Source organism: Corvus moneduloides, chromosome 10 (assembly GCF_009650955.1).
Source record: "Corvus moneduloides isolate bCorMon1 chromosome 10, bCorMon1.pri, whole genome shotgun sequence".
NCBI classification, from domain to species: Eukaryota; Metazoa; Chordata; class Aves; order Passeriformes; family Corvidae; genus Corvus; species Corvus moneduloides.
In genome coordinates this window covers 7,442,271-7,466,406 of record NC_045485.1, presented here as the reverse complement: position 1 = coordinate 7,466,406, position 24,136 = coordinate 7,442,271, and the positions used below count along the sequence as shown (strand labels likewise).

The 24,136-nt window shown below is 41.1% G+C and overlaps 1 protein-coding gene across 2 annotated transcripts in view; it reads right to left on the bottom strand.

The window, feature by feature from the left end:
* Positions 1–24,136, bottom strand: part of PXYLP1 (2-phosphoxylose phosphatase 1) — a 52,068-nt gene that overhangs the window by 14,772 nt on the left and 13,160 nt on the right. Inside the window, exons 2-3 of one of the 2 annotated variants that reach the window (XM_032119726.1) lie at positions 21,876–22,007; positions 872–1,033 (exon numbers count right to left, since the gene is read on the bottom strand). In XM_032119726.1, coding sequence (XP_031975617.1) covers positions 872–1,033; positions 21,876–21,954 — 241 coding nt within the window. In that variant the 5' untranslated portion in view covers positions 21,955–22,007. Of the gene's footprint in view, positions 1–871; positions 1,034–6,024; positions 6,204–21,875; positions 22,008–24,136 lie in introns of those variants that run through there. The other variant, XM_032119725.1, reaches the window with a different exon arrangement.

Sequence of the window (24,136 nt, the reverse complement as noted above, 5' to 3'; positions counted from 1 at the left end):
AACAAAAACAAAAAAAAAAGAGAGAGAGAAAAAAGTTGCTACCTGCATACACTTTCTTTAATAAAAAAAGCAGGTATAATTAGCTTGATAGCTGTGGTATTGCAGTGAAAGAAAACATCCCTAGGAAAATACAACTTACCAACCCAAGAAAGATTTCACTTCAGATCGCAAGACACGTTATAGAAGACTGAGGTTCTTAGCACATCTCCACAGTACATCTGAAGTCCACCAACCACACAAAACATTATTCAAGCACTGAACTCTGTCAACACAATAAGTTTATTCCACTTTCATAATGCCTCTCTTCCAGTCCCCATCATAATGATGGATTTTGCAGCATGTCTAATCTGGATCTTTTTGATATACTAGTTTGTGATTTATTTGATAAGCATTAGTAGGATATGCTAATGAAAGACTTCATTCAGACTCGCTGCAGCCGCTGTGGGATAAAGAATGCAAATATGCCTTCTAGCTGACCATGTCTAATGGCTTGGAATTCCAAAATTAATTGCTTCTGTGGGGGGTTTCTTCCAGAATTCCAAGTCAACTGTTTGAAATGCAGCCGACTTGCACCAGGAATTACAATTCAAACATTAAATATCTACACCTCTCCCAACCCTTTCAATCCTAGGCCTATAGCTGACCATTGGCTGGAGACAGAACCATTTCCAAAAATCAAGACAACGGAGAGGATACAAAGGGAAGGAAAGAGCAGGAGCATGTTTTGAATGATTTAACATAATTCGGCAACCAGCTGGCATTTGCTGCACCTTCTCCAAGCACCAATGAACTGACAATACACAGTTATCACTTCTAATAACAGCACATAGAAACAAGCAGCTTGGCTGAGGTCTGCCCTCCCAAAGCTTACCTTCCATGCTGCGCTCAGCAATGGTGGGAATATTGCAGTAAACATGAGCTTCGTAAACGGGGTCTATGGCAGGAGGCTCTGTCAGCAAATCGGGCATTATTCTCTTCCGGCTCTTAGGATTCAACCCATCTTCCCTGACAGGGTTTACTGGGATTAAATGCACTGAAAGATACAAAACATACACCATGCATCTTCAGGAGAGTTTAGGGACATACAGGATTATGACTTTTTAATCATTATTTTAAAGTAATTATGGATAAAGACTATGGTTTCCATGAAAGGATGTCTCTTGATAGTATACAACAACTTTGTTGTGACTTTTTTCCTGATTTACATAGCCCAGAAGAGCTTTTTGGCAAAGTCAATGCCAATGGCTTCAGAAGCAGATCTGGATGTGAAACAACTCTGGGTTTTGCACTTTTCTTGAAGCTGCTTTTTCTATCAGTCTCTGAGCATGAATCACAGAAAAAGGGCCACATAGGTCCAGCTGTCTCTCATCCTTTTAACCTAAAAACTGACACTGAAGGACATCAGCAAAAGACACAGCACAGCTATGATGAGGGTAGTACAAGCCACTGGGAAAATAAAGTGGTCACAACTGAAGGAGCTGGATTATTCATCATTTTCTGCACTAATCCCTGCCCTTACATTGCTGCCTTGTCAACCTTAAACAGTCTGGCTTATCTAAAAAAAAAAAAAAAAAAGCACACGAAATGTATTTCTTGAAATGAAATTGATATTACCCAAAAGCTGTGGAACACAAAGAAATGCAGTAAACACACACAGAGGAGAAACTAACGGAAATACCACCACCAAGTCTTCTGACATGAAGATGAAAGTTGAAGCATATCTAAATGTAAGGCCAGAGTTGTAATGACCCTGCCTTGATGCAAAAGCCTCAGTCAATTTATGAGCCTGACCAGACTACACTTGTAGTAACAAATGCCTCTATTCTATTCTCTTTTCCGGTATTTTAATCAGAAGCTTTAGAGGCGAAAAAGAGGAGGAAAAGCATTCACATTTTTACCCCATTAGTCTTCCATCTTGAGAGAAAAAGAAAAAAGAAAGAAAAGATGAGAGAACGAATTTGAAAGCAAAACTTTACTAATTCTTCGGCATCAGTTCCTCAGCTCCATCTTGACCTCCAGTTCCCATTTCAGAGGTGAATTTGTTCCCCAAAACAGAGTTGTGCTGACCAAGAAAACCAATGAAGACAGCAAATTAAAGCAAAACGCACATAGATTTTAAGAACATGTAGCCAGTAATAAAACACAGGCTCTTCATTCTTACACTACAATACACTACACTTGAAACGTTTTTATGTGGTTATTCTTTGTCTGCCAAAACCAGAACCCAAGCACCTTCCACAGCCTCGCTAGTGCTGTTGACCAGGCCAGTACCTGCCAAGTGCAGCAACTTCAAACTTTTCATTAAGCTGTTTCAGATTTTGCTTTCAACTCCGTTTGGTGAGAATATTAAACCATAATTTTGACTTTGGACACTTAAATTGCGGAGCTCAGCTGCCATCCCAGCATTTACCTAACAGATTCATTTTTTTAGCTCCTTGCTTAGACTCACATTGTTTTGAGACATTGCAAATCCATGCCCAAGAAACTGGCAGTAACACAGAGCCTTGGTAATATCTATCAGAGGCTGGGAACTCTGGGGCTTGCAGCACATTTGTATTTGGGGTATAAATCCCAAACCCAAGAATGTGTTACAACAGTGACTGGACTCTGCAAATAAACACCACTACAGCCAGCAGTTGTCCACAGTACAAATGGAAAATTACAGGTACATTCTATCGGCCAAGTTTCCAAACCAGAAAGTTACAGGCAACTACTCCCAGCTTTCTGCAACAATTCTCTCTAGAGCAACCCACAAACTACATTGCTTCTGCTCCCTTAATATCACAGACACAGAGTTGGCTGAAATACTCAAGAGGTCACGTAGCTCAAGCCAGCTTAGACACAGGAGTGTTTCAGCAGACAGGGGAAACCATACCCCAACAGCAAAAACTCCAAGTTAACTCTGGGTCCTCAATTTTGGTGGGGAGATTTAAAAGCAAAATAAAGATTCTAATTTTTTTTTATCTAAGGCAGCTTTAGCCACAAAAAACCCTGAACAGATCCCATTTTTGTACTGAGACTATTAAGGGCAGAAGCCAACAGATGCATACATCAGCTTATTAAAATCAAGTGCCTATGATTCCTAGGGCCAAATACATTGTCTGCAGAACGCAAGTCTCATTTCTAATCAAACTAATTTAATAAATCCCATAACACTGACAGACAAATTTAAGAATAAGGAAAAGCACTAAATCTTACAGAGAAGCATCTACTCTAAAATATTAAAAATAAAACTGAATATTAAGAACAACATTGAATACTAAGAATAAAGTTGAATATTAAAAGTAACACCTGCAGGACTGCCAGAATACATGCTTGCAGTTTAAAAAGCAACTGAAAGAACACTCTTAAAGCAGACTCTTAAGTCAGTACAGCAGCTATGGGTACAACTTAAAAATATTTTGTGGACTGAAAATGGACTCACAGATTAGAAACAACAATAGTTCATGTACTAGCTGGTAAATATTGTCGTTATTGTACAATGAATATGCTTGGCTTATGCCTGGGAAGAGGAAAGGACACATGATCGGCAGGATTTTCCTTTAACACACTGGAAATAACAAATGTTGGGTGAAAATAATAATGACAAAATCAGTCAAACCACCTATACAAACACCTTCTATTTAACATAGCTAAATAGAAAAAATAGCTAAATAGAAAAAAGAATTACATGAACTGGGCATCAGTCTCTACAGTCTCCTGGAAATCTCCATCAAGTGCATATACATGAAAATAACAAGTATTTCAGAGTTGGGAGAATGGGGACGGCCAGGATGAGGGGGACAACAGGGAAGAATGACAACGTAAGACCAAGGAGAGATGAATGCCAGCTGGAGCTGCCTTCTCTTTGCTCAGCATGGTCACCCTGAAGAGCCCACCCAGCCACACTGGTCCTCCTCACCCCTTGTTACAACTACTCAGAAGCTGGAACATCCCTGCAGTTTCAGAGCTTTGGGATGAGGATCCCAAGCAACACATCCTCTCTTTGTATTCTGGCTGCTGAAACAACAGAGGTATTTTCCATGCCCTTAGTTGTTTCTCAAATATTTCCTCATCTCCTACCATTCCCTGGACGTTGTTTGTGCCTCATGTACTTACGATGTTCTCCCCTTTCTCCCTCCCTTCTCATTTCAAGTATTTGGCCTTCATGCTCCCTTGCTGTCTTCATTTATCCCACTTCCTGGCTATCCAGTCCTGCTTTGCACACCTCATCTTCTCCAGCTCCTTTTGCACAGAAGGCTCAGTTTGTTCCTTCATTTTTGTACTCCCTGTACCACACAGAGCAGTTCTCTAAAGCTCTTTGAAGAGCTGACTCTCTGTATCCAAGTATTTCCCTGCTGAAGTCCCCCTCTGAAGTGTCAATCCCACCTCTGTCTCCCACGTGGGTTTTCTGGTCCGTTTGTAATGGGCAAACCTACAAACAGTATTGGACTGATACAGCTCAGAGAGGAAAGTGAAAAAATAAATAAAAATAAATTTTAGAAAGCCCCTCACAGGAAGCTGAAATTCATCTTTTTTTCCAAACTCAGTTGCTCTTCCAGATGTACAGCATTACAAGGTCAGAATAGTGCTACACAGTTTTCACATTGTTTTTTACAGCTTAGCACTATTTTATATGAATTTCTCTATTAGTTCACAGTAACATGAACTTGCCCAAAACAGAAGTCTGACAGTGTGCACATAGGCATACTTAAATCTATGATTAAGAGAGGTTTTGAACAGGATTTTTCCACTGCTGTGCCTTTCAAAGCTCATGTTTTACTATGACAGAAATACAACAATGTAAACCAGAAATGGAACAGATGATTTTGATGTGCATTTGCCTCAGCCAGAGCAGTTAATAAAACAGATCTGTAACATATTTCATCATCTAACTGGAAGCTTTGCCAACATGGGAACTATAAAGAATATGGACATATTATTACCGAGGTAGCTTGACAACAAAAAGGGAGAGACCATATTTTATTTCCCAATATTCATAAACTTATTTTTATAACTAAAGAAGCTACATAAAAACTACTTTGAAACAGTAATTCTGAAAAAGTTATAGCGAGGAAAAAAAGTAGAAAGTTACAGAAACAATAAAAGGAAAGAGAGCTCAACGCAACTCTTCCCAGGGTGCCACCAGGCTAAAATTGTGTGAAACATGAAATAAAACTAAACACGTAGGCTGGTATCAGACAAAAGTAAGACCTGATGGAACAGTCAAACAGCAACTGCTGCCCTGTGAGACAGAGAGGCACTGGTCACACAGTATTACACCTAAATACTGCTGCAGAATCACTCCTTCAAGAATCCTTGCCGCTCCAAACGGAGATTATTTTTTTAAGTCAACACAATTCAAAAGAAGTAAAATGCAAATTCTGATACTAAGTTTAATTAAACAAAAAACCTCCAGGAACCTTTATTTTAAATCACACCACAGAACCTGAAGACCACATTCTAAAATGAAGTCAATAGCTTGTCTAAGAAACATCTTTAAGAAACCCAGTGGCATCTCAAACATTATGAGCGTGGTTTTATTTCCAGTGTACATTAAGTATGACCTATTTAAAGAGCAACAAGTTGATTGTCTGACTTCCATACTCTCCCCAACCAAGTTCCTGAATGCCATGAAATATATAAAATCCCCCAAATATCAGACAAGTAGCTTCCAAGCAAGAGAGACAATCATTCAGAAGTGCTTTCAGTGGAACGATCGTAACAATTCCTACATAGCAACTAATCCCCTCTGGAAAAATGTCGAGTTTACCAAATCAGCTATTGTGCTCAGAAGCCAGCAGGGAGCCAGATACACATTAGGGCTACAAAACTGACATGAATTTGACAGAATTCAGTACAGCAGAAAACCAAACACAAAGCAAAGTGAAATTCTTGTAGAAAGAACACCAAATTAAATGCTAAATCACTTAATTATCAATTTTTCTCCCTCCTGTAGTCCTACTTTCATCTTGAGATACAAAAGGTAGCAGCACTGTTCACCAAGAAGAACACATTCATCCATGAAAAAGAATCAACATTTACCTAAAACCAGAAAGATGGGCAATAAAACCAGTTTCCACTGCTGTTTTTCCTTGTAGCTCCAACCAGCCTGAGAAGCAGCAGCACAAGTAGCCATGTTAGTCCTGATCTTCTGACTTAACAGAGAGCTGAAATTTTCATCTTTTATAATACAGAAGGTTCTTTCAGCCCCATGCAAACATACTATTTAAAACAGTCAAATAGAAATGCAGCCACACAGCAGAAATGAAAAACAGCAACCCCACTGTAAGTAACCTTATGCTGATGGGTAAAGAAAAGCAAACACGCATGTCAGAGAGCACAAAAAGTTATTTATACACTTCCACCTTTCCCCCCACCCCTTTCTGCTCCTACCAGGCTGCCTAGCACAGAGCAGAACGCTCAGGCTTCTGAAAGCCTGGTGATGAATGTGGACTTCATAGATTCATAGGATCATTAAGGCTGGAAAAGACTTTTAAGACCACTGAATCCAGTTGTTAACCCCACTAAAACCTGTCCCCAAGTGCCACATCCACATATTTTTCCTCATATCCAATCTACACCTCCCCCAGCACAACTTTAGGAAATTTCCTCCTGTTCTGTCACTTGATACCTGGGAGAAGAGACTGATCCCCACCTGGCTACAACCTCCTTTCAGGTGGTTGTAGAGAGAGATAAGGTCCCTCTGAGCCTCCTTTCATCCAGGTTAAACACCCCAGCTCTTCTTCTAGTTGCTCTCTCCCTGAAAAAACAGTAGTGTATGGAAGAACAACCCAAAAGAGGCAGGAATTCTTGAAAGCAATTGAGGTGGGGAGAAAAGGTAAAGAAAAACAATCTGGAAAAAGCAGCTAAGGCACACCAACGCTGAAGGTACGCTGCCAGTGGGGAAATGAAGCAGCATGAGCACAGCACTGCCAGAGCTCTGACATCCTGTAATCCTGGGTATGATCCCTGCAAGTCCCAGGTCAGGTCCCTGAAAAGCCCCAGGTGTGGTCCTGGCAAACCCCACCCTCGTGCCCGACCAGCACACCCCCAGGATCAGTTTTAGAGCTCTGCCTTGGATTGCAAATGCACATCTGGGTATCAATGAAGTTCAAATGCACCTGTGTGACACACAACAGCACCTTTCTCATTTTCTTCTTTTGTACAGCTAAATAAAGGCTTTGACTGGCTCAAAGGTAAGATCTGTATTAACAGCAAGGGCTTTCATCCATAATGCATAAGGCCACAGTCACTAATGTGCTGTATTTGAATGCTGAGTAATCACACAAAAAAAGGCTTATTAACCTACCACTGGTCAAACTATCAAGTATTACTATGAAAAATAACCATAAAAGTCTTTAAAAAGGCTTTCTAAGCCTGTGAACATAAGCTTCTAAGCTTTATATTTTATATTTATATAAAATATAAATGGAGCTACTAAACTTTTACAGTCTTAAATTTTCACTGGCTTTTAGTATATTAAGAACATGTAGTTTAATTAAGCAAAAAAAGCCAGTAATTTTTATTTTAAATCAAACCTCTTGCCCTATAGAACCTGAGGAGGAATTTTTTTTATATGTGAGACCTGTCCACACTGAACCTAAGAAGAAGTGACAGTCGAAGAAGTGACAGTCACAGAATCACAGTCATCAGTGTCTTTGCAGTCTCTATCCCTTAACCACTTCTTTCACCACAACTCTGCTTCCCCAAGGATTTGCCCTTCCATTTTCTCCACTTTGGCTGAGTGTCCTGCCTGTTAAGGAGCAAGTGGAGCAAGGGGCCCTAAAGCACAGATGTGTTCACAGGCATCCACAGCCCTCTCTACTACAGAACAGGCTCTGAGCTTCAAGGTCTTCTTCCCACAGAGCTGCTAAATTCTCTGAGCACAACTACAAAGGAGAAAAAAAAGAGTGAAGGGAGCTATGGGGGAGGTGGGTAACAGAGAGAAGAACAGTGGGGGACGGAGGAGGGCACACACTTAAATTGAACCTGGAATAGTAACAACAAAATGCTTTGCCTTGACAAACCCCTGAGAATATAAAGAAGGTTCCTTGGAGTGTAATTTCTCCACAATATTTCAACCTAACAATTGTGTGTGTTCCAAGGTGACACAGGTACAGCCTTCAGAATGCAGCTGTGTCAGGGCAGCAGAGGTAAGTGCTCCCCTCCTTACACACTTGAAATGTTACCTACCCAAACTCCGAAAATGGATGATTCAAACACAGATTGATCAACCCCAGTACGAAAGAGGGCAGGAACTTCCAAGCTTGTGGCATTCACTAAACAGCCAAATGGGAGCAGACAGAAAACAGAGACTACAGATCCCATCCTCTGAGTTTCCAACAGTTTGCAAACACTCAGCACCAGCGGTGAGTTATGGGCTGACACATGCCCAGACACATACACCTATTTAACCCACTCAATTTTGTGACTGCAGCTGCTGTTTTTCCTTCTGTAAAAGAGATCATAGTAATTTAGAGACTTTTAAAGCAGTCTTACAGCACAGTCATATTGCCAACACCCTACATGTCAAGTTCTAGGACAAACTTTAAAAAAATATTCAGGAAGACTATTTAGGTGCAGCAAGCAAGTAGCAGATGTCATTGAATAAATATTCTTTTCATGCCAGAGTTTCTAATCAAAAGTGCTGAAAAATGCTTGCTACAGCAACCTTGAATACCTGCATTTTCATACTGCAGAGCCACAGTTCTGCCGTGGCCTTCAGCACACCATATTCTGACACCAGAAATTAAAGCCCACTAGAACAGTTCAATCGATCCTATCAAATGAACATAGACATCTCCCTTCCTACAGCAAAAAAAACAATTACTTTGGAAGACCATGAGGAATGCTGCCACAGACTTGTGAAACAGAACATCGTATTTCAAATTCTTACAGAGAAACTTTAACCTGTCAAGAGAAATTGATTAAATTCACATAGCCAGGGATTTTTTTTTTTTTTTGGGGGGGGGGTCCATTTCCATTTCAGTGCACTTATCTTTGTTGGGTAAATTTCTGCATTACTTGGGTCACTATTAGAAAAATGCTGCTTTTAAAATTCTGTTAAGTGCTATGTTTGTCTTTCCTCATGTGGTTCCTTAAACTACATCTTCATAGTGACAACACAGAAGTCACAGCCCCATTTCCAACCCCAATTACTTCTTGTGACTTAATAAAGAAAAAAGGCGGATTTCCCTTTTCTTTTAGCCTTGCAGACTCAGTCACCACAGAGCCTGAAGCATCAGGTCCCTTCCTGCCCTTCTCCACCTGGAGAAGTCAGCTACAGTCAGTCTCCACCCAAAACATGTTGGAGATGAGAGCGGGGCAGCCAACAGGAAGAACCATTCTCCTCCAACTGGAAAAATACCCAGGGGAAATTTGCAATGAAAATGCCGTTCCTCTGTTTAACGTGTAGGAAATGTAAGTTTTCTGAAGCCTCCTGTATATCACAGGTTCACTGACAGAAAATGGGAACTCAGGGAGACTAGGAGGCTGCAGGTGTCCTCAGCTAACCCAGTGGAAGTCAGATCTGATTGAGGGGGAACAAGTGTGAGCTCTAGAGTATTTAAATTTTTAATGCACATGTTTTGAAGAAAATCACAGACATTAGGACATAAGGAAAAAAACCCTAAAGACTTAACAATGGTCTCCTGCCATGCACAAGAGAAATGGAAGTCCACACATGCACCCCAGTATGAGCTTTCTCACCACAGTCCCTGCTTTCTCCCCAGAACATCATAACACAATTGCAGCTACAACTTGTAGGTGCATCTTACTTTTTCTAATCAATCCTGGTGTCATTTTCTCACATGAAAGGCAACCAAAAGCTTATTCTTTAGTCTAATGCCATCTGAGTTTTCAGCCTTCTTAGTTTTCAGATCCCTAAAGTTTTTCCCTGAAGATGAAAATGTCCCTATGGACAACTGAGAACTACTATAAATAGGCTGCTCTCCTTAGCTGTTTTTTCACAGAGTTAGACAGAAATAGCCAACCCTCCCACCTCTTTCCAGGAGTGGGGCAAGGCCTATTTTTCTGCCTTTTTTTCGGCTCACAAGTTGTGAACTTCTTTAAAGGTTTTCCTCATTTTGGGGCAATTGCCAAAAGCAGCCCTTGCCCACAGAGTCATAGCTCGCAGGTACTGAGCCAGGGCCTTATTCCATACCAGAGTCAGGGCAAAAGACCAGATTTCAGTACTTGTGTATTCATGTTCAAAGATAAAATAGAACAGCTACACACAACCACCATGCCTGGTAGCTTACCAGGTTTAAACCACTCACACCAGTATTGCAGAGAACAGGTTTCTTATTTCCAGCCGCATTAGCTGCATGGCTAGCAGATTTTTTTACAAGGTCATAATCGGACTTACATGAGGAAAATAAATATGTTGAGAAAATCCTTTTTGCACCAAACACAGCATGGCAGGCCTTGCACTCTTGTGTTCGAGACCTAATTTAAGCAGATACATTAAATTATACACTGTGTGCTTGCATTTATTAAGTCCAGATGTGGCTCTGAAAAGAGCTTTATAGTTTTAAGGGTTTTCCTCCGCCCCCCCATTGTTTTTCACTGGACAATTCAGAGGAGCATATGGCATTGCTTAAATAGCTTCCAGGATTGCCTGACAGCAGTAACACAGCAATGCTGACTGCAAATCTGAGCCTTTTCAAGCTCTAGAGATGACAATCGCTTTCCACTTCTCCGCCCAAAGTGAAAAATTACTTGTTGTACTTCATCGTATTTTCCTACTGCACTGAAACTCTGCAATGTTCACCACAGAATAGATTTATATTTTCATCAATTTAATGTACTACTTTCTTTAAAATAAATACACATGCATACCAAATCTTTTCCTTTCCAGCATGTCACTAATTACCCCATTGCTTGGCTCCACACTCAGACTGGAGGGGGTGGGCGAGGTTCCTACAGGACATCCAGACAAGCACAGATTTGCTGCTCTATAAACACATTGCTCAAGTCACATCTTGCTCATTCTCCAGGTTTAGCGACAAGATGCAACAGGAGCCTCAGCAGTGCTTACAGTGACACAGTTATGTTGGTCCCTGGCCTACCACAGGCTCACTGGGATTCCCAAATGAGAAGGGCAACAAACACCACACTCTGAAGGAAGTCCCTCCTACTGCTGAGAGCTGCCATGTCTCATCAGGCTGTGAGATGACTTCAACTACGTCAAATCAGTGTCCTGAGGGCCACCAAACAAGGCTTAAGTATGCAGACTAAACAGGGGGGAATTATGGCCTGAGCACATGATTTTTATAAATACAGTCGATCCAGCCACTGCTGCTTATCCAACAAGACTCATGAGCATTGCAATAAGATTTTAAAGCACTGTCCTGCTTCTGTCTACAGAACACAGCAACTGCTAAATGAACTAATCCAGCTGAATTGTCCTGGAACAGATTTTCAAAACAGCTTTTATCAGCTGTGTTCAGAAACTGTTGGCAACTGTTCCCATTTCCATAGCATTGTCTCAAAATAAAGATCAAATGCTTTACACTGATATACACTATAGTGAATGCTCTGCCATCCTTTTCCAGGGGGTGAGGACCTTTGCTTTTAGTTTGGGGTTGGCTTGTTTGTGTTTGTTTGTTTTTCCTTTTGTCCTGCATGATTCTCACAACTAGTGGAGTGGGAAGCTGTGCAGCAGTGATTGCAATATGACTGAAAAAAAGATGCTTGGCAGATTTCACATGTGAACTGAACACCAACATCGCAGCCAAGAAGATTCAGCACAGCAGAAGAAAATGCAGGAAAAAGTACTCTCAGGAACACGGACTGCAAATCCTCTGGCTTCAGTGACCCTTTCATCTACAGCAGCAGGGAATGATACAGAAATATGCCCCATAAAGCAGAGTTCAAGATAGCTCAAGAGTTGCTCCTGTTCTGTTATCCAGCAATCTGTTGCTGACACTTCACATCTCTGACATGGACTCTCTGCAGCTGAAGCCCTATGAATGCTCCCTGCACACAGGGGAAGTGTGCACTACTGTTTTCTATCATCCTAGATGCCTCTTTGCCTTAGGGTTCTCCTCAGACAGCATTCCAAAATACTCAGAATGTCTTCTGACATTCAAGTCAACTGTTATTAGGGCATGTACTAGAACATCCAGCTATTGGAACAGGAATCCCAAAATACACAGGAAAAACAAATAAATAAAGGGAGTTAAAAACACACCTTAGCTCTGCCCACATCTTCACCAGTATTGCTCCCCTGGTGTCAAAACACCAAAGCAGCAGCTTTTGGGCTGCAACAAACTACATCTGCTCACTGGTAAAGGCAGCTTCTGATCACCTCTCCCGAGCTGTTTCCTGCACTTCCCTGCAGCACCTCTGCCTGCACACCTGGGCCGGGGGCAGAGATGTCTGTCCCTCAAAGGGCTACCACCCCAAAGGCAGGGACACACACAGCCTCTGCAGCTCAGCCACAGCCTCTGCAAAGGCACACGGCACCAACTGCTTAATATGTTAATGTCATCAGTCAGACACAATCCACACGATCCACAGACATCTGGCACTTCTCTACAGCACTGTCCTTCCAAGGTAAAAAGCCTTACAAATTCAAATCAATATTTTCACTACTGCATTAAATTAGCACTTTTCTGTTTCGCATCTAATCCCAACTGCTTTCTGTCCACAAACTGACCTGCTCAGGGAAGTGATCTCAACACCATATGCCACTGCTTACCCAAGCCAAGCCAGCTCACTTGTTTGTCCTTGTCAACACCAGGACAGGACACAGAAAGCTGCCATGGATTTGCCAGCAGCAAACCTCAAAACAACATATTTAATACAGTACAACCTGACAGGTTTTTGTGCTGGGGAAGCCTTCCATGACAGACCTAGTCATTAATCTCAGGAATTCAGAACAGTGCTCTCTGGATTAGAGAATTACTGGTATCTTTGGGATCCTTGCCATAAACAGCTTAGAGGAAGACAGTGAATCTTATTTCTTGTCTTCATTTAGCATTAATGCACACAGTTGGTAAACCCAAAATTACACCACATACGTTTCCAGCTCTTTTAATCCAACCATCTCACAAAAATCATGAAGGGAGATCACTTCCACTTTGTAAGACTTCATATTTTACTGCAGCAAGTCCACAAAAGCCCCAGTCTTTTAAATACAAACCAGACCCTGCCTCATTTAAAATAATCCACAATGCCATTAATTATGTACAAGCACTGCATTTCTCTCAGAAAATGAGTTTTGAAAAGCTAAAAGGGAACTGATTTTGGGAACAGAGATTACTCTTACTAGGAAAAAAAACCCCAGCCTGTACACATTAAAATCTTCAAAATCAGTTTGAGACCCCTTATTAATCACAGAAACTCCACATGCCCAAGAACACACAGTAAATTTTTCAAAAACCCTCACAGTCAAGTGACAAGACACTTTGGATTAAGTCAGTCGCTATATCATTTCAGCAATGAGAGCCCAGCAAAAGCACAGATAAAAGAACAAAACTCCCTGACAGAAAACCCACAAGAGAAAAATTAAAAGGACTAAGAAGAAACATGAACAACTATATGAAGCATATTAAGCATCTCTCTTTCAGATACACACAGTGGAACCAGCACATCCATAAACCTGATGGTTTTCAACTCAATTTGCAGCAGCACAGTGGGGATTAAGGCAGGCACAAAGCACAGCTCAGAGAAACAAACCTATCATCAAACATGAAGTTTAAGTAGCCCTCCATGCTTTTCAGAAGACTGTACATGGCCTAGAAACAGGGTAAGTACAACTGCATTATACCCACTGACATTACAAGTATTTCTCGTAGTGCTCTCCAGTTCAAACTCTGCTCACTGAACAAGGAGGCAAGAGAAATTTGGGTCAGAACATCCTCTGAGGAAGATGCAGAACCCAAATCTCAAACAATGGACAGCAAATGATTAAAGTATGATGAGTCCATTATAACATTGTCCTAAAAGCTCTGCTAAAAGTAAGAGGGATAAAGCTAATGAAGTGTGAATTGATTGTGAATTCTCAGAAAACTGGTCTAACATCAGCGTGGACAGCAAAAGATTAACAAAAGGCTCCTACTAAAAAAAAACCAGAGTGACAAGGCTGTATTTACTTTCTTAGCTTAAGACATCCAGGTTTTGGCTTGATGTCATCATCTCTGCAACATGAGAAAAAGAGAAGTACAAGGGAAGGCAGCCCTGTAAGCAAGGGGAGGAGCAGCTGAGAAATTGCTTATGGAAAGAGTAAACCTTTAGGGATGAGAATCGCTGCCAGTGCCCAGCCAGCCCCAACAGGAACACTCAGCAAGGAGGGCAGAACCAGACACAGGTGAGCTCTGCCTTTGCTGGCTCACCCACAGGTGAGCAAAGCCCAGGACCCATCTCCCAGAGAGCCCCGGCAGTCAGGGCTGGGGGACTGGGCCCTACACTGGCATCAGCTATCCTGAAAACCCCACACAAGAGCTACAATGCAAACCCCACACAGAGGGGCCATGCTCTTGTGAGAATCGAGGCTTTACATTGTGCCGATTTCACCTGTGTGAACTAACCCTGACTCACCAAACATTGATAAAGAATGGAACAGCCGCACATTAGGAACAATATTCTCTCTTTGTTACTTCTACAAACAAAATAGGGTGAATTTCCAAGCTTAAGAACAATGTTTCAGTTGTTAAAACACAGTTTGGCCCAGTATACAAGTAATGTATGGAAAAATCCTAGGAACAATTTTATTGGCTTTAAAAGACAGCCGTGCCATTCCAAAACACGCCTGCAGCGACCCGTAAGGCAGCCTGACTCGGCTTTTGAGAGCTGTGAAAAAGGAAGGGCAGAGAACTGGTTTCATGACAAAACAGAATTTGCTAAGACAAAACTAAACAAATCACATGACCTACTGCTACAGAATCAACTGTACAGCAGCCTTCAAACGTGTGCTGTAACAGTTCATATCAATTCTGCTTAAATACAGTCCAACTAATCACCACAGATGAAGTCAGAATGTATATTTAAAGAGGAATTATGAAGTTCTGTAGCCTGACAAGTAACTTTCATTAGTCAAATCCCGTCTCAAGCAACTAACCCTGACCTATATTTGAAGCAACTATTTTGAAATGATTGCTTTATTTTTTGTAGAAGAAAGTAAGACTGTCTCATAGTATAATTTTCAAGCGACTGTCTCATAGTATAATTTTCAAGCATTCATCACATCTCCTCTCCCTTCAAGGGTTCATTTGGTGTACTGATGCATTATACCACCACTTTTGAAAATCACAAAAAAGTTATTTACATCTCCAGTTACAACATAAAAAGGATCCTTAACAAAAATCTCTATATTTACAGTTAACTCTCTTCACTCACTATTAAAATGCACAAAGCCTTGGACTTATTATTTGTGGGTCATTTTTCTCTTTAATCTTAAATTCAGATTAAATTAGCACTCGCAAAAATAAAACCCAGAGAGACTTCTCATGAGTGGAAAATTTGCCATGCTTATGAGCTTGAAGGCAAAATTCATGAAGGGAGATATCTGCTCTCCTTTTAATTTCGTATGCTGGTAACACATGACAAAATCAAGTTCTCTACATCAAGGATTCTAAAGCTGTGGCTTTTTAAATACAGTTGCTTGTCTACACCAGCAAAATGCAATACCCACCCAAGCAGCCACTGCCCCACGGCTCTGGTTCCCAGCAGGGGCTGAAGGAAGCCGTGGTGAGGATCTCAGGCTAAGCCCCAAACACCTCAATGTTGGATATGATGCCCACACTGTCCTTGTAAGTAAGAGCTGCCTGCAAAGCTCAAGCCAAGAAAATAAAACTCTGCTGGGCTTTTTTTTGTGGAGGATCTCAATTTCTGTTTCCTGTGACTCATCTTTAAAACCAAAAGCTCCAGTGCAAAATCAAATGACAGAAAGTAGAGAAAAATTATTACTGGAACAACAAAATGTCATTTCCAGACATGCTGATACACCAACACCCAAGCCTGAACCATCAAGGCAGGGAAAGTATTTTCAAAAAACTGTAAAAAGCATAAAACAGCTCTCCACACTTTAGACGGGAACCAGCACCCTGCCTGAGCAGTGGCTGACATCCTAAAAAGCACTGGCAGATAGCAAAATTCTTTTTATCAAAAGGCAAGCCTAAGCCACTGATCAAAGTATCAAAGTATGCAGGAAAACAAACTCTAAACCAGAGGAGAAGCTCCCTGGGAAAGAGCTGCCCAAGAGCCAGGGCCTTCAGAAGGACAGTCTGGAACTGATACTGGGCACAGGGTTATAAAAAGCATCCCTGTAAAAAGGGATGCTTTCCCACTATAGTTTTAGTCCTCTTCTCTTGACTGTTACTTTCCTTAGACTTTCAGTAAATAGAAAAAAAAAAAACAAAAACAAGCAACAAAATAAAACAAAAATATTTATTTCATGGAAAAAATTAATTTTCATGCCTTTGATTACAGAGTAAAAAATCACTGTCGAGCAAACTCTACAGAGTTTACACATGGCATCCTAACAGCCAGCTTTTAAATTGCCTTTCAGTTTGGTTTATTCAAGGTAACTCATGGATAAATAGTTGAAACATCCTGAGGACACCCACTGTGAGGCTCCCTCAGCCATTCACTGATGTTCTAATGTCGTGGAAGGCCTGTGTTTGCCCAGTAATTGGGTTCTCAGGTACCTATCTTCAGGAGAAAAAGAGAGCAGCTCCTCGGGCATACTTGCAACCTCCTGTTGCTCAGCTGACCTAACGGCTAACCAATGCAATTAACATTGACAGGGTCCTAAATTCTGTCTTTTCCCCTTAGAGTGAGGCTGCAGGACCACAGCTGGATTCTGATACATCCTTTGAATGCAGCTGCCATCCTCTGTCTCTGAAACACAGGGACACTGCATTTACCTGCCCTTTGCACTGCTCCGAGCATGTTACACAGCACGGAGAAGGAAGAAAGACCTCAGCCACTGCAACCTCTTCTTCTGGCAAAAAAAGAATAAAGTATCCCTACATATATTCTTTGTGTTTGTACCCAAGGAAACTGCCCATTTTTAGTCAACAGCATTATGGATAATATTTACAGAGACAAAAATACAGCCCACAGCCCAGCACAGGCCATTTTTTCATTCTGCAGTTTTTCTGACAAAGAAAAACACTGAAAACTTCAGATAAAAACAACATAATTACATTTTAGTACAGCCTTAACTGACAAGTCTATCAAAACCAGCTCTCCTTTTGTCTCTAATGCTGAAGTTTTAAACTGTTTTACAGCCATGACCATTTACATAAACAAAGAGGAGAATAATAAAAACACATGTGGAATGATAAACACTGTAAGAAAAATACTTCACCCTTTTATGTAGAACTGGCCCCAAACATAAAACAAGAAGGGAAACAATGACAATTCCTAATAAAACGTTAATCTGCCAGTCATATTTGGTTTGAAAGTCAACCAGTTTCCCTATCCAATGGGTTTCCCAAACACAAACTCTCCATTGATATAATTATCCATCACAGACATCAGAGTATGCTTTTAGCCAGCAGTGGAACACATTTTTAGTGTTAACTTTTAACACCGTCATTTTCCTACACTATTTAAAAATTCAAACACTTAGAAAATCCAGTGGGATTTGCCATTCAAGAGAGGTTCCCTCTACTGCTGAGTGCTCCAGGTTTCACTCTGTGCAATGCATTAAGAGCCAAACCAAACTTGAGGGCACATCTGGTCCCCAGTTTTTGCTTCTTAGTCCAGGCCACACAACTATATTAAAAATGCCTAGAACTCCTCAGGTTTGTATGTTCTCAGCAAGTATAAACTCCCTTTTAAAAGTGTCCTATGTGCCTACTAGAAATGGTAACCAAACCTGGCAAAACTATGAATAGGTATTAGAATATTTTAGTAAATTTTCAAATGTGTCTCAAATGCATTTCTGCCATCATCTACCAGGTATGTGCAGAAAAAAAAACTTGTGGCATTATTTATCTAAATAAATACATGGCACTTGAAAACAGTAGGACTTCCTGAAGAAAGTTTCCTTACTCCACTCCTCCAAGTAAAATTCCCAGGAAAGCAGCCAGGCCCTCAAAGATCGTACAGAGACCCTGTGCCTTTTGCTCCTGTACAAGGACATAAAGAGCAGAACCAGTCAGGTGCCCCACTGCCCAAAAGGTACAGGACAGAGGACCCTGGCAGGAAGGAGGGTGTCTTACAGGATCCACAGCATCACATCACCTTGCAGAATGACTATTACAGTTTAAAAAGAGTCTCCAGCTGCACAGCAAAGTGCAGTCTGCTTATATGTCTCCTTCTTCCCAGGATAAGGAGACGAAGATGATGCAGCTGGCATTTGATCAGCCATCCAAGCCAGCACCCAACATGTGACGAACATGAACTGACTGCTCCAAGAGCCGCCTGCTGTACTCCTGGGACAGAGCTCTGAGGGCAGCTTCTGACCTGCATCCTTGCCAACTGCTCCATGTCCATCCACTGAAACTGTTGGTGGGAGAGAATACTTAGAGCACAGAGCTGTTGTTTGCTGTCGAGAGAGACACTGGGGGAAATTTTCTCCATGATTTACCCTGTAAGTTAAACTGTTAGTATCCATGTATAGCACCCGCCTCGTAGTGAAAACAACACAGGAAAGCAGACTACAGAACTCATAAACCACAACAGAAGATAAAAGGACCAAGAACAAACAAACATCAAAACGGGACAGAGTTTTCTATCAATCCTGGGTCCATCCCCAGCCTACCAACACTGAAGATTGTGAGGTCCTACACTGGTTGTTTTCCCCAGCATTTCACTCCCTGTGTCTAAACTCAAGACATGACAACTACTAGCTCTGAAACAATTGCCTCAGGAGTTTGTCTTACAAGCAAGGACAGACTTAATAGGACTACTGACACGATACCCATCACCTCCACTTCATCATGGCTGCAGGAATCACTGCTCATAAAGCAGTTCCAGACCCTTCCCAGCACAGTCTATTAAAGTAAACCAGCATCGTTTTCTTTTTGACTGGATGGCAAACTGCTGCAAGCAATTCCTGAACCCTCACAGCTCAAGCATGAGCCAGACTGTGACCTTGTCAGCCATCCCAGTGTGGGCTGTTTGTAATATTGAGTCAGAACTTGTGGTAAATCAGCTGAGCTTGGCCTTTACTACTCCCTTCACTTCAGAGTTAGCTACAACTCACAAGTCTGGCTTCAAATGTTACAGTTTCACATGTGGACAAGAGGGATAAAATATCAAACATTTACAGGAGTTATGCCCTGCCCTAATGCACAATTTTAAAAAAGGAAGATATGTACCACTTGTATAATCACACATTTAGTGTTACTGTTTTTCTTTTATAAACAAATTTATCACAGAAAGGAAGAGACATTTTGAACATTCCATGCTTAGAAAGGCAGTAGCATGTTTTAAAATTACCTGCCCTCCTCCACAAAGCTGTGCACTGCTTGCTAACAGAGATTCACAATCTCACAACAGTATAAAACATCCATTTCTACTCCAAATGCTTCAAGGAGGTACCTCCCTTCAAGCAAAATAAAATAAAACAGTGGCTTCGACATTTTCCTGAGTCTAAATGTATAAACACTCATTTTCATTCCATGAACATAAATCATATTCTCATAGAACCATCTAGGTTGGAAAAGGCCTCTAAGATCAACTCCAACCATTAACCATGTTCACCACTAAACTATGACCCCAAGTGCCACGTCTACGTCTTTGAAATCCCTCCAGGGATGGTGGCTCCACCACTGCCCTGAGCAGCATGTTCCAATGCCAGACCACCCTTTTGGTGAAGACATTTTTCCTAGTATCCAATCTAAACCTCCCCTGGCACAGCTTGAGACTATTTCCTCTTGTCCTATCACTTGTTACCTGGGAGAAGAGACCAATCCCCACCTTGTACAAACTCCTCTCTTTAATTGTAGAGAGTGGTAACATCCCCCTGAGCCCTCTTTTCTCCAGGATAAACACCCCCAGATACCTCAACTGCTCCTTATGAGATTTGGGCTCCAGACCCTGCACCAGCTCCACTGGGGAACTGCTCCAGATCTCAGTATCTGCCTTGTCATGACGGGCCTGTAGCAGGATGCTCTGCCTAAGTGTGGGTAAAACAGCTCAAATTTTACTCCATTTGCAAAAGTTATCAGTGATGAAAGGACAGAGAAGCAGGGGGTCATGCTGATTTTGGTGCTGAAGAATGCTGAGACCAGCCTGACTCAACAACCCCAAAGTTAAACATTCTGAGGATGTGAAAAAACAGTGTTTCCTGACAGAAACAGACACTGGTGAGGATGTGACAAAGTTCCTGATGAAGATAGCACTGGTAACTCACCTCAAGCTGCTGAGCTGCAGGCTGCCCAGCTGGCACAGCTCACCCAGAAGCACATGGTGATCAAAGACAGTTTTGGTTTTGCTGTGGAGATGGTCTTTACTCCAAGTTTGGACTAACTGCTCTACATCCTGAAGCCGGAAGAAGTTAAAAGTATCAGGCTACCTGAATGTCTTGGTTCCCACCGGACTGTATTGCAGTTCTCATTATGTAAAAGTTTCTGTATCAGTGTTGGTATTGGCACTGGCTTCATGGTGGCTGCCTGCTGCAGTTTACATGCTTTTTAAAGCACCCCTCAAACATCCTTATCTCTAGCAGAAATGTTACGGTCTAATTAAGTAGAAAATAATTTTATCTTTAGATGAAATGTGATTCACTCTCCTAAATGTCTACCTCTTCATCTCTAAATAAAACTCACTTTAGTTAACAATTCAGTTTCATGTTTCAGCTGCAGCTCCTCTAGGACCTTCGCCCTATGCACAATTCATAACCAACCCTACAAAATCAAGGGCAGAGCCGTAACGAGCCTAAGGGGCAAAACAAGCTGCAGTCTGACCCTCTGGCTTGTGCCCAGAGGAGGCTCAAAAAGCAATTCAGAGCCACAGGTCCCTTTACTACATGCAGATGAGTTTAGGCACACAAAAATAATAGCAGAAACCCACGAAGTTTCTTTCATCTTCTTTCTCCCCCTTTTTTGAAGTTGTCGGTCATATGCAAAAGACACATTCTAAATGTAACGTTTTTTTTACTCTATGCAAAAAAAGCATAGCCCAGAAGGACTGTGCTCATTAAAACACGATGAAAGATGACAACAACGAAGAATATTATCCTATGCTATGGACATGCACTTTTACTTGCCCTCTAAAAGCAACTCATTACATTGCTGGGCATTAGTACAGACCACATTATCACAAAACATGGCTTTACCCAGGAAATGTTCTCTCTCATGAAACAGGGGGTAATCAGCCACAGGGCACAGTGCCCCCCCACTGCCCTGCCTTCAGCACCACCTCCTGCTCACTCATCAGGACAGCAAAGCCCTCTGCAGTGACCCACGATAAATTCATCTGAAGCACAACACAATTTATCTGTTCTTAAACAAACCAACCACTTGTGATGAACCAATTCAACTGTGTGAAGTTTCCTGATGTGAGGGTACAAATCAGGAGAGGTTCCAGCACTCAAACCTCTCACAGCAGTTTCCTCAATCCCATCTGGTCTGATGCAATGTAAAATAGGAATTGCAGCAGTTTTCACTCCAATGTGGTTTGCCTGCTTTCATGGAGGGATTCAATCGCATTAAATTACTTAACTGCACTACAAAATGCAGAATTTTTTAAAGTAAAATAGCCTGATTTGAACTCTCTAGATCGTATAGATTCCTATATGGCACACAAAACTATGTTTCTTATTTTTTTGGAAAACAAACAAACAAAAATCCTTACAAACAAACAAAAAAACCCTGAAACAAACCCCATGTATTTCAATACAGGAAGAATGCTTAAACAACATGAAATCATGGGCATTTTTAAACACACCTATAGACCACTATATGTGGAAAACAAAACATGAGGACACTTACAGAATTGTAGACTGAGGCTCAAAAAGGCTAATAAGGCTGCCAAGGCCAGCAAGAACAGAAAACGGTTTCGGAAAAGCATTATTATTCACTCTGCTTGCTCTTCATGGTTTCATCTTCAGATATCTGTGGTTCCTGCAAACAACAAAACATTGGCAAATATATATTTCAGATGTGGAAGCATCAGCTATAGCAAAGAAAATTTAAATATGCCTTTGACAAGAGTCAAGTTGCTCCTCAAAGGCAAGCACATAAGGCAATTCAAATTGGCAACAACAGAATGGATAAGTTGCCTTCACCTTAATTTCACCCTAATAATAGGATTGACTGTATTTCCAGAACAAAACTTTCAGGTAGATAAAAAGATTCCCATTTCCCATAAAATTAACCTTCCTCCTGCTAAAACAAGGTTAATACTTACATCCACAATTCTTATTTAAGATAATAAACAGTAAGAAAAGGTGTCAATACCACAAACAAAAAAAGTAATAAAACCTCAGAACTCATTACTTGCTTCAAAAATAAAAAAAAAAAAAAACCACCCCTCTCCTGAAAACATCCAAACACACTTTTCCTTGCAAAATGACATTCCGAAGAGTATGGAATTTGCTGAATTGCCCTGTTTTCACAGATGTACGTTTTCCTGTGGAAAATTGCTCTATATAAGGGCTGAGGGGGGGGGGTTGCTCTCCCCCCTACATGCCTTTTTTTCTTTTTTAAACAACCAGCTGCTCTTATGTGCAAGAGATGCCTCTCCCTAGCACTGACAGCGTGTTGCAGGAAATTGGTTAGTCTTGAAAGAAATCTTCTGAGATTCCCAGATCCTTTGAACTGAGCTCTGTTTATGACAGAACATTCAAGCATGTTGACAGAAAGTAACTTTTTCCCCCCATCACTGTTTCTTTTTGACCCAGCACTTATTTCCACACAGAAAGAGGCCTCTCTTTATTTTTCCTGCTTTTGAAAATGACAGGTCTTACATACACATGTAATTAATATATATTTGCTTACCAAAGCTCTTCTGGATTCCAAAACCTGCCCATTTCAGCAAGATATTAATCTCTGAGTGCTGATAAAATCACAACCTCAAAATTCTCATTTTTTCTACTCCCTCATTCCCCCTCATCCCCCCCTCCCTCCCCCCAATTAATTTTCTTACTAGTATTTGAAAAGGTCTCAGGAATCATTGAACTTATTTTATCTGCTGGGGTTGCTCTTGAAAAGAGTTGTGGGATGTATGAGGTGCCCCAAGGGGGCTTTAGCAACATGAAGCCATGGCACCCACGAGCACAAGTGGTGATCACAGAAATTAAGGCAGTGGGGCTTGCTGTAAGTGGAATCCATTATACTCATACATTTTGTAGGATTGAGCTCTTTCCATCTCATTTTATTTGGACAGCTACCTTTGCAGCTTTTGGAAACTGGAAAAATGGAAAGATCTGGAGATTCTGAGAACGAAGAAACCAGAGTCATTACAGTATTTTTTCCAAATGCCAACAGCACCATAAATGGCATGCGCAAGCAGTAATAAAAATAAAGTAAAAAGAGAGGGAGAGAGAAAGTTGGAAGGAACAATTTTAACAGTTCTCAATTTCAAAAAATCATAGCTCATCCTGGAACATCCTAGTGAAAGGCAGGCAGAAGCAAAACTGAACTACACCACTGCAACTCAACAAAGCTGTGAAGGATAGAAGGTAAAAGGATTAGTGTATGCCAAACAATAGGAGAGAATAAAGCAGTTCAACCAAACAGATGGGAGAACAGAAGGGGAACCACAGGAAAAAGCAAAAAATAGACTTAGCGGGGAGGAGAAGGTAAAATCTATTAAAAAGCTCTCGGAACAAGAGGTCTTGTGCACAGTCTATACTCATTAATACTGCTGTTGCATAAAATAAAGCTGCCACAAAAAAGGAAAAAATACAAGACTGGAAAATAGGAGATATTACACATCTCATATTAGCAAAATGTTTTAGTGACTAAGCTTAATGAGCTTTAAGCCTTAATTGCAAGATCAGAAGTTCTAAAACACTGAGTGTGAAATGCATCATTCAAGACATTACAAACAAGGTGGAAAGATTTTTCTTTTAAATATACTTTGGCTTGCTAACAAAAGTTGCTGTGTTGTGACTTGTGAGGAAAAGGAACAGCTCCTGCTGAGAAGCTGTAAATTAAAAGCCTGCCAATACAATTTGCCAATAGCTCCTCCTTGGTAAGAAGCTGCTGGGAATCAGCTGAAGGTACATAAGACTGAGTCCTGAGCCTCT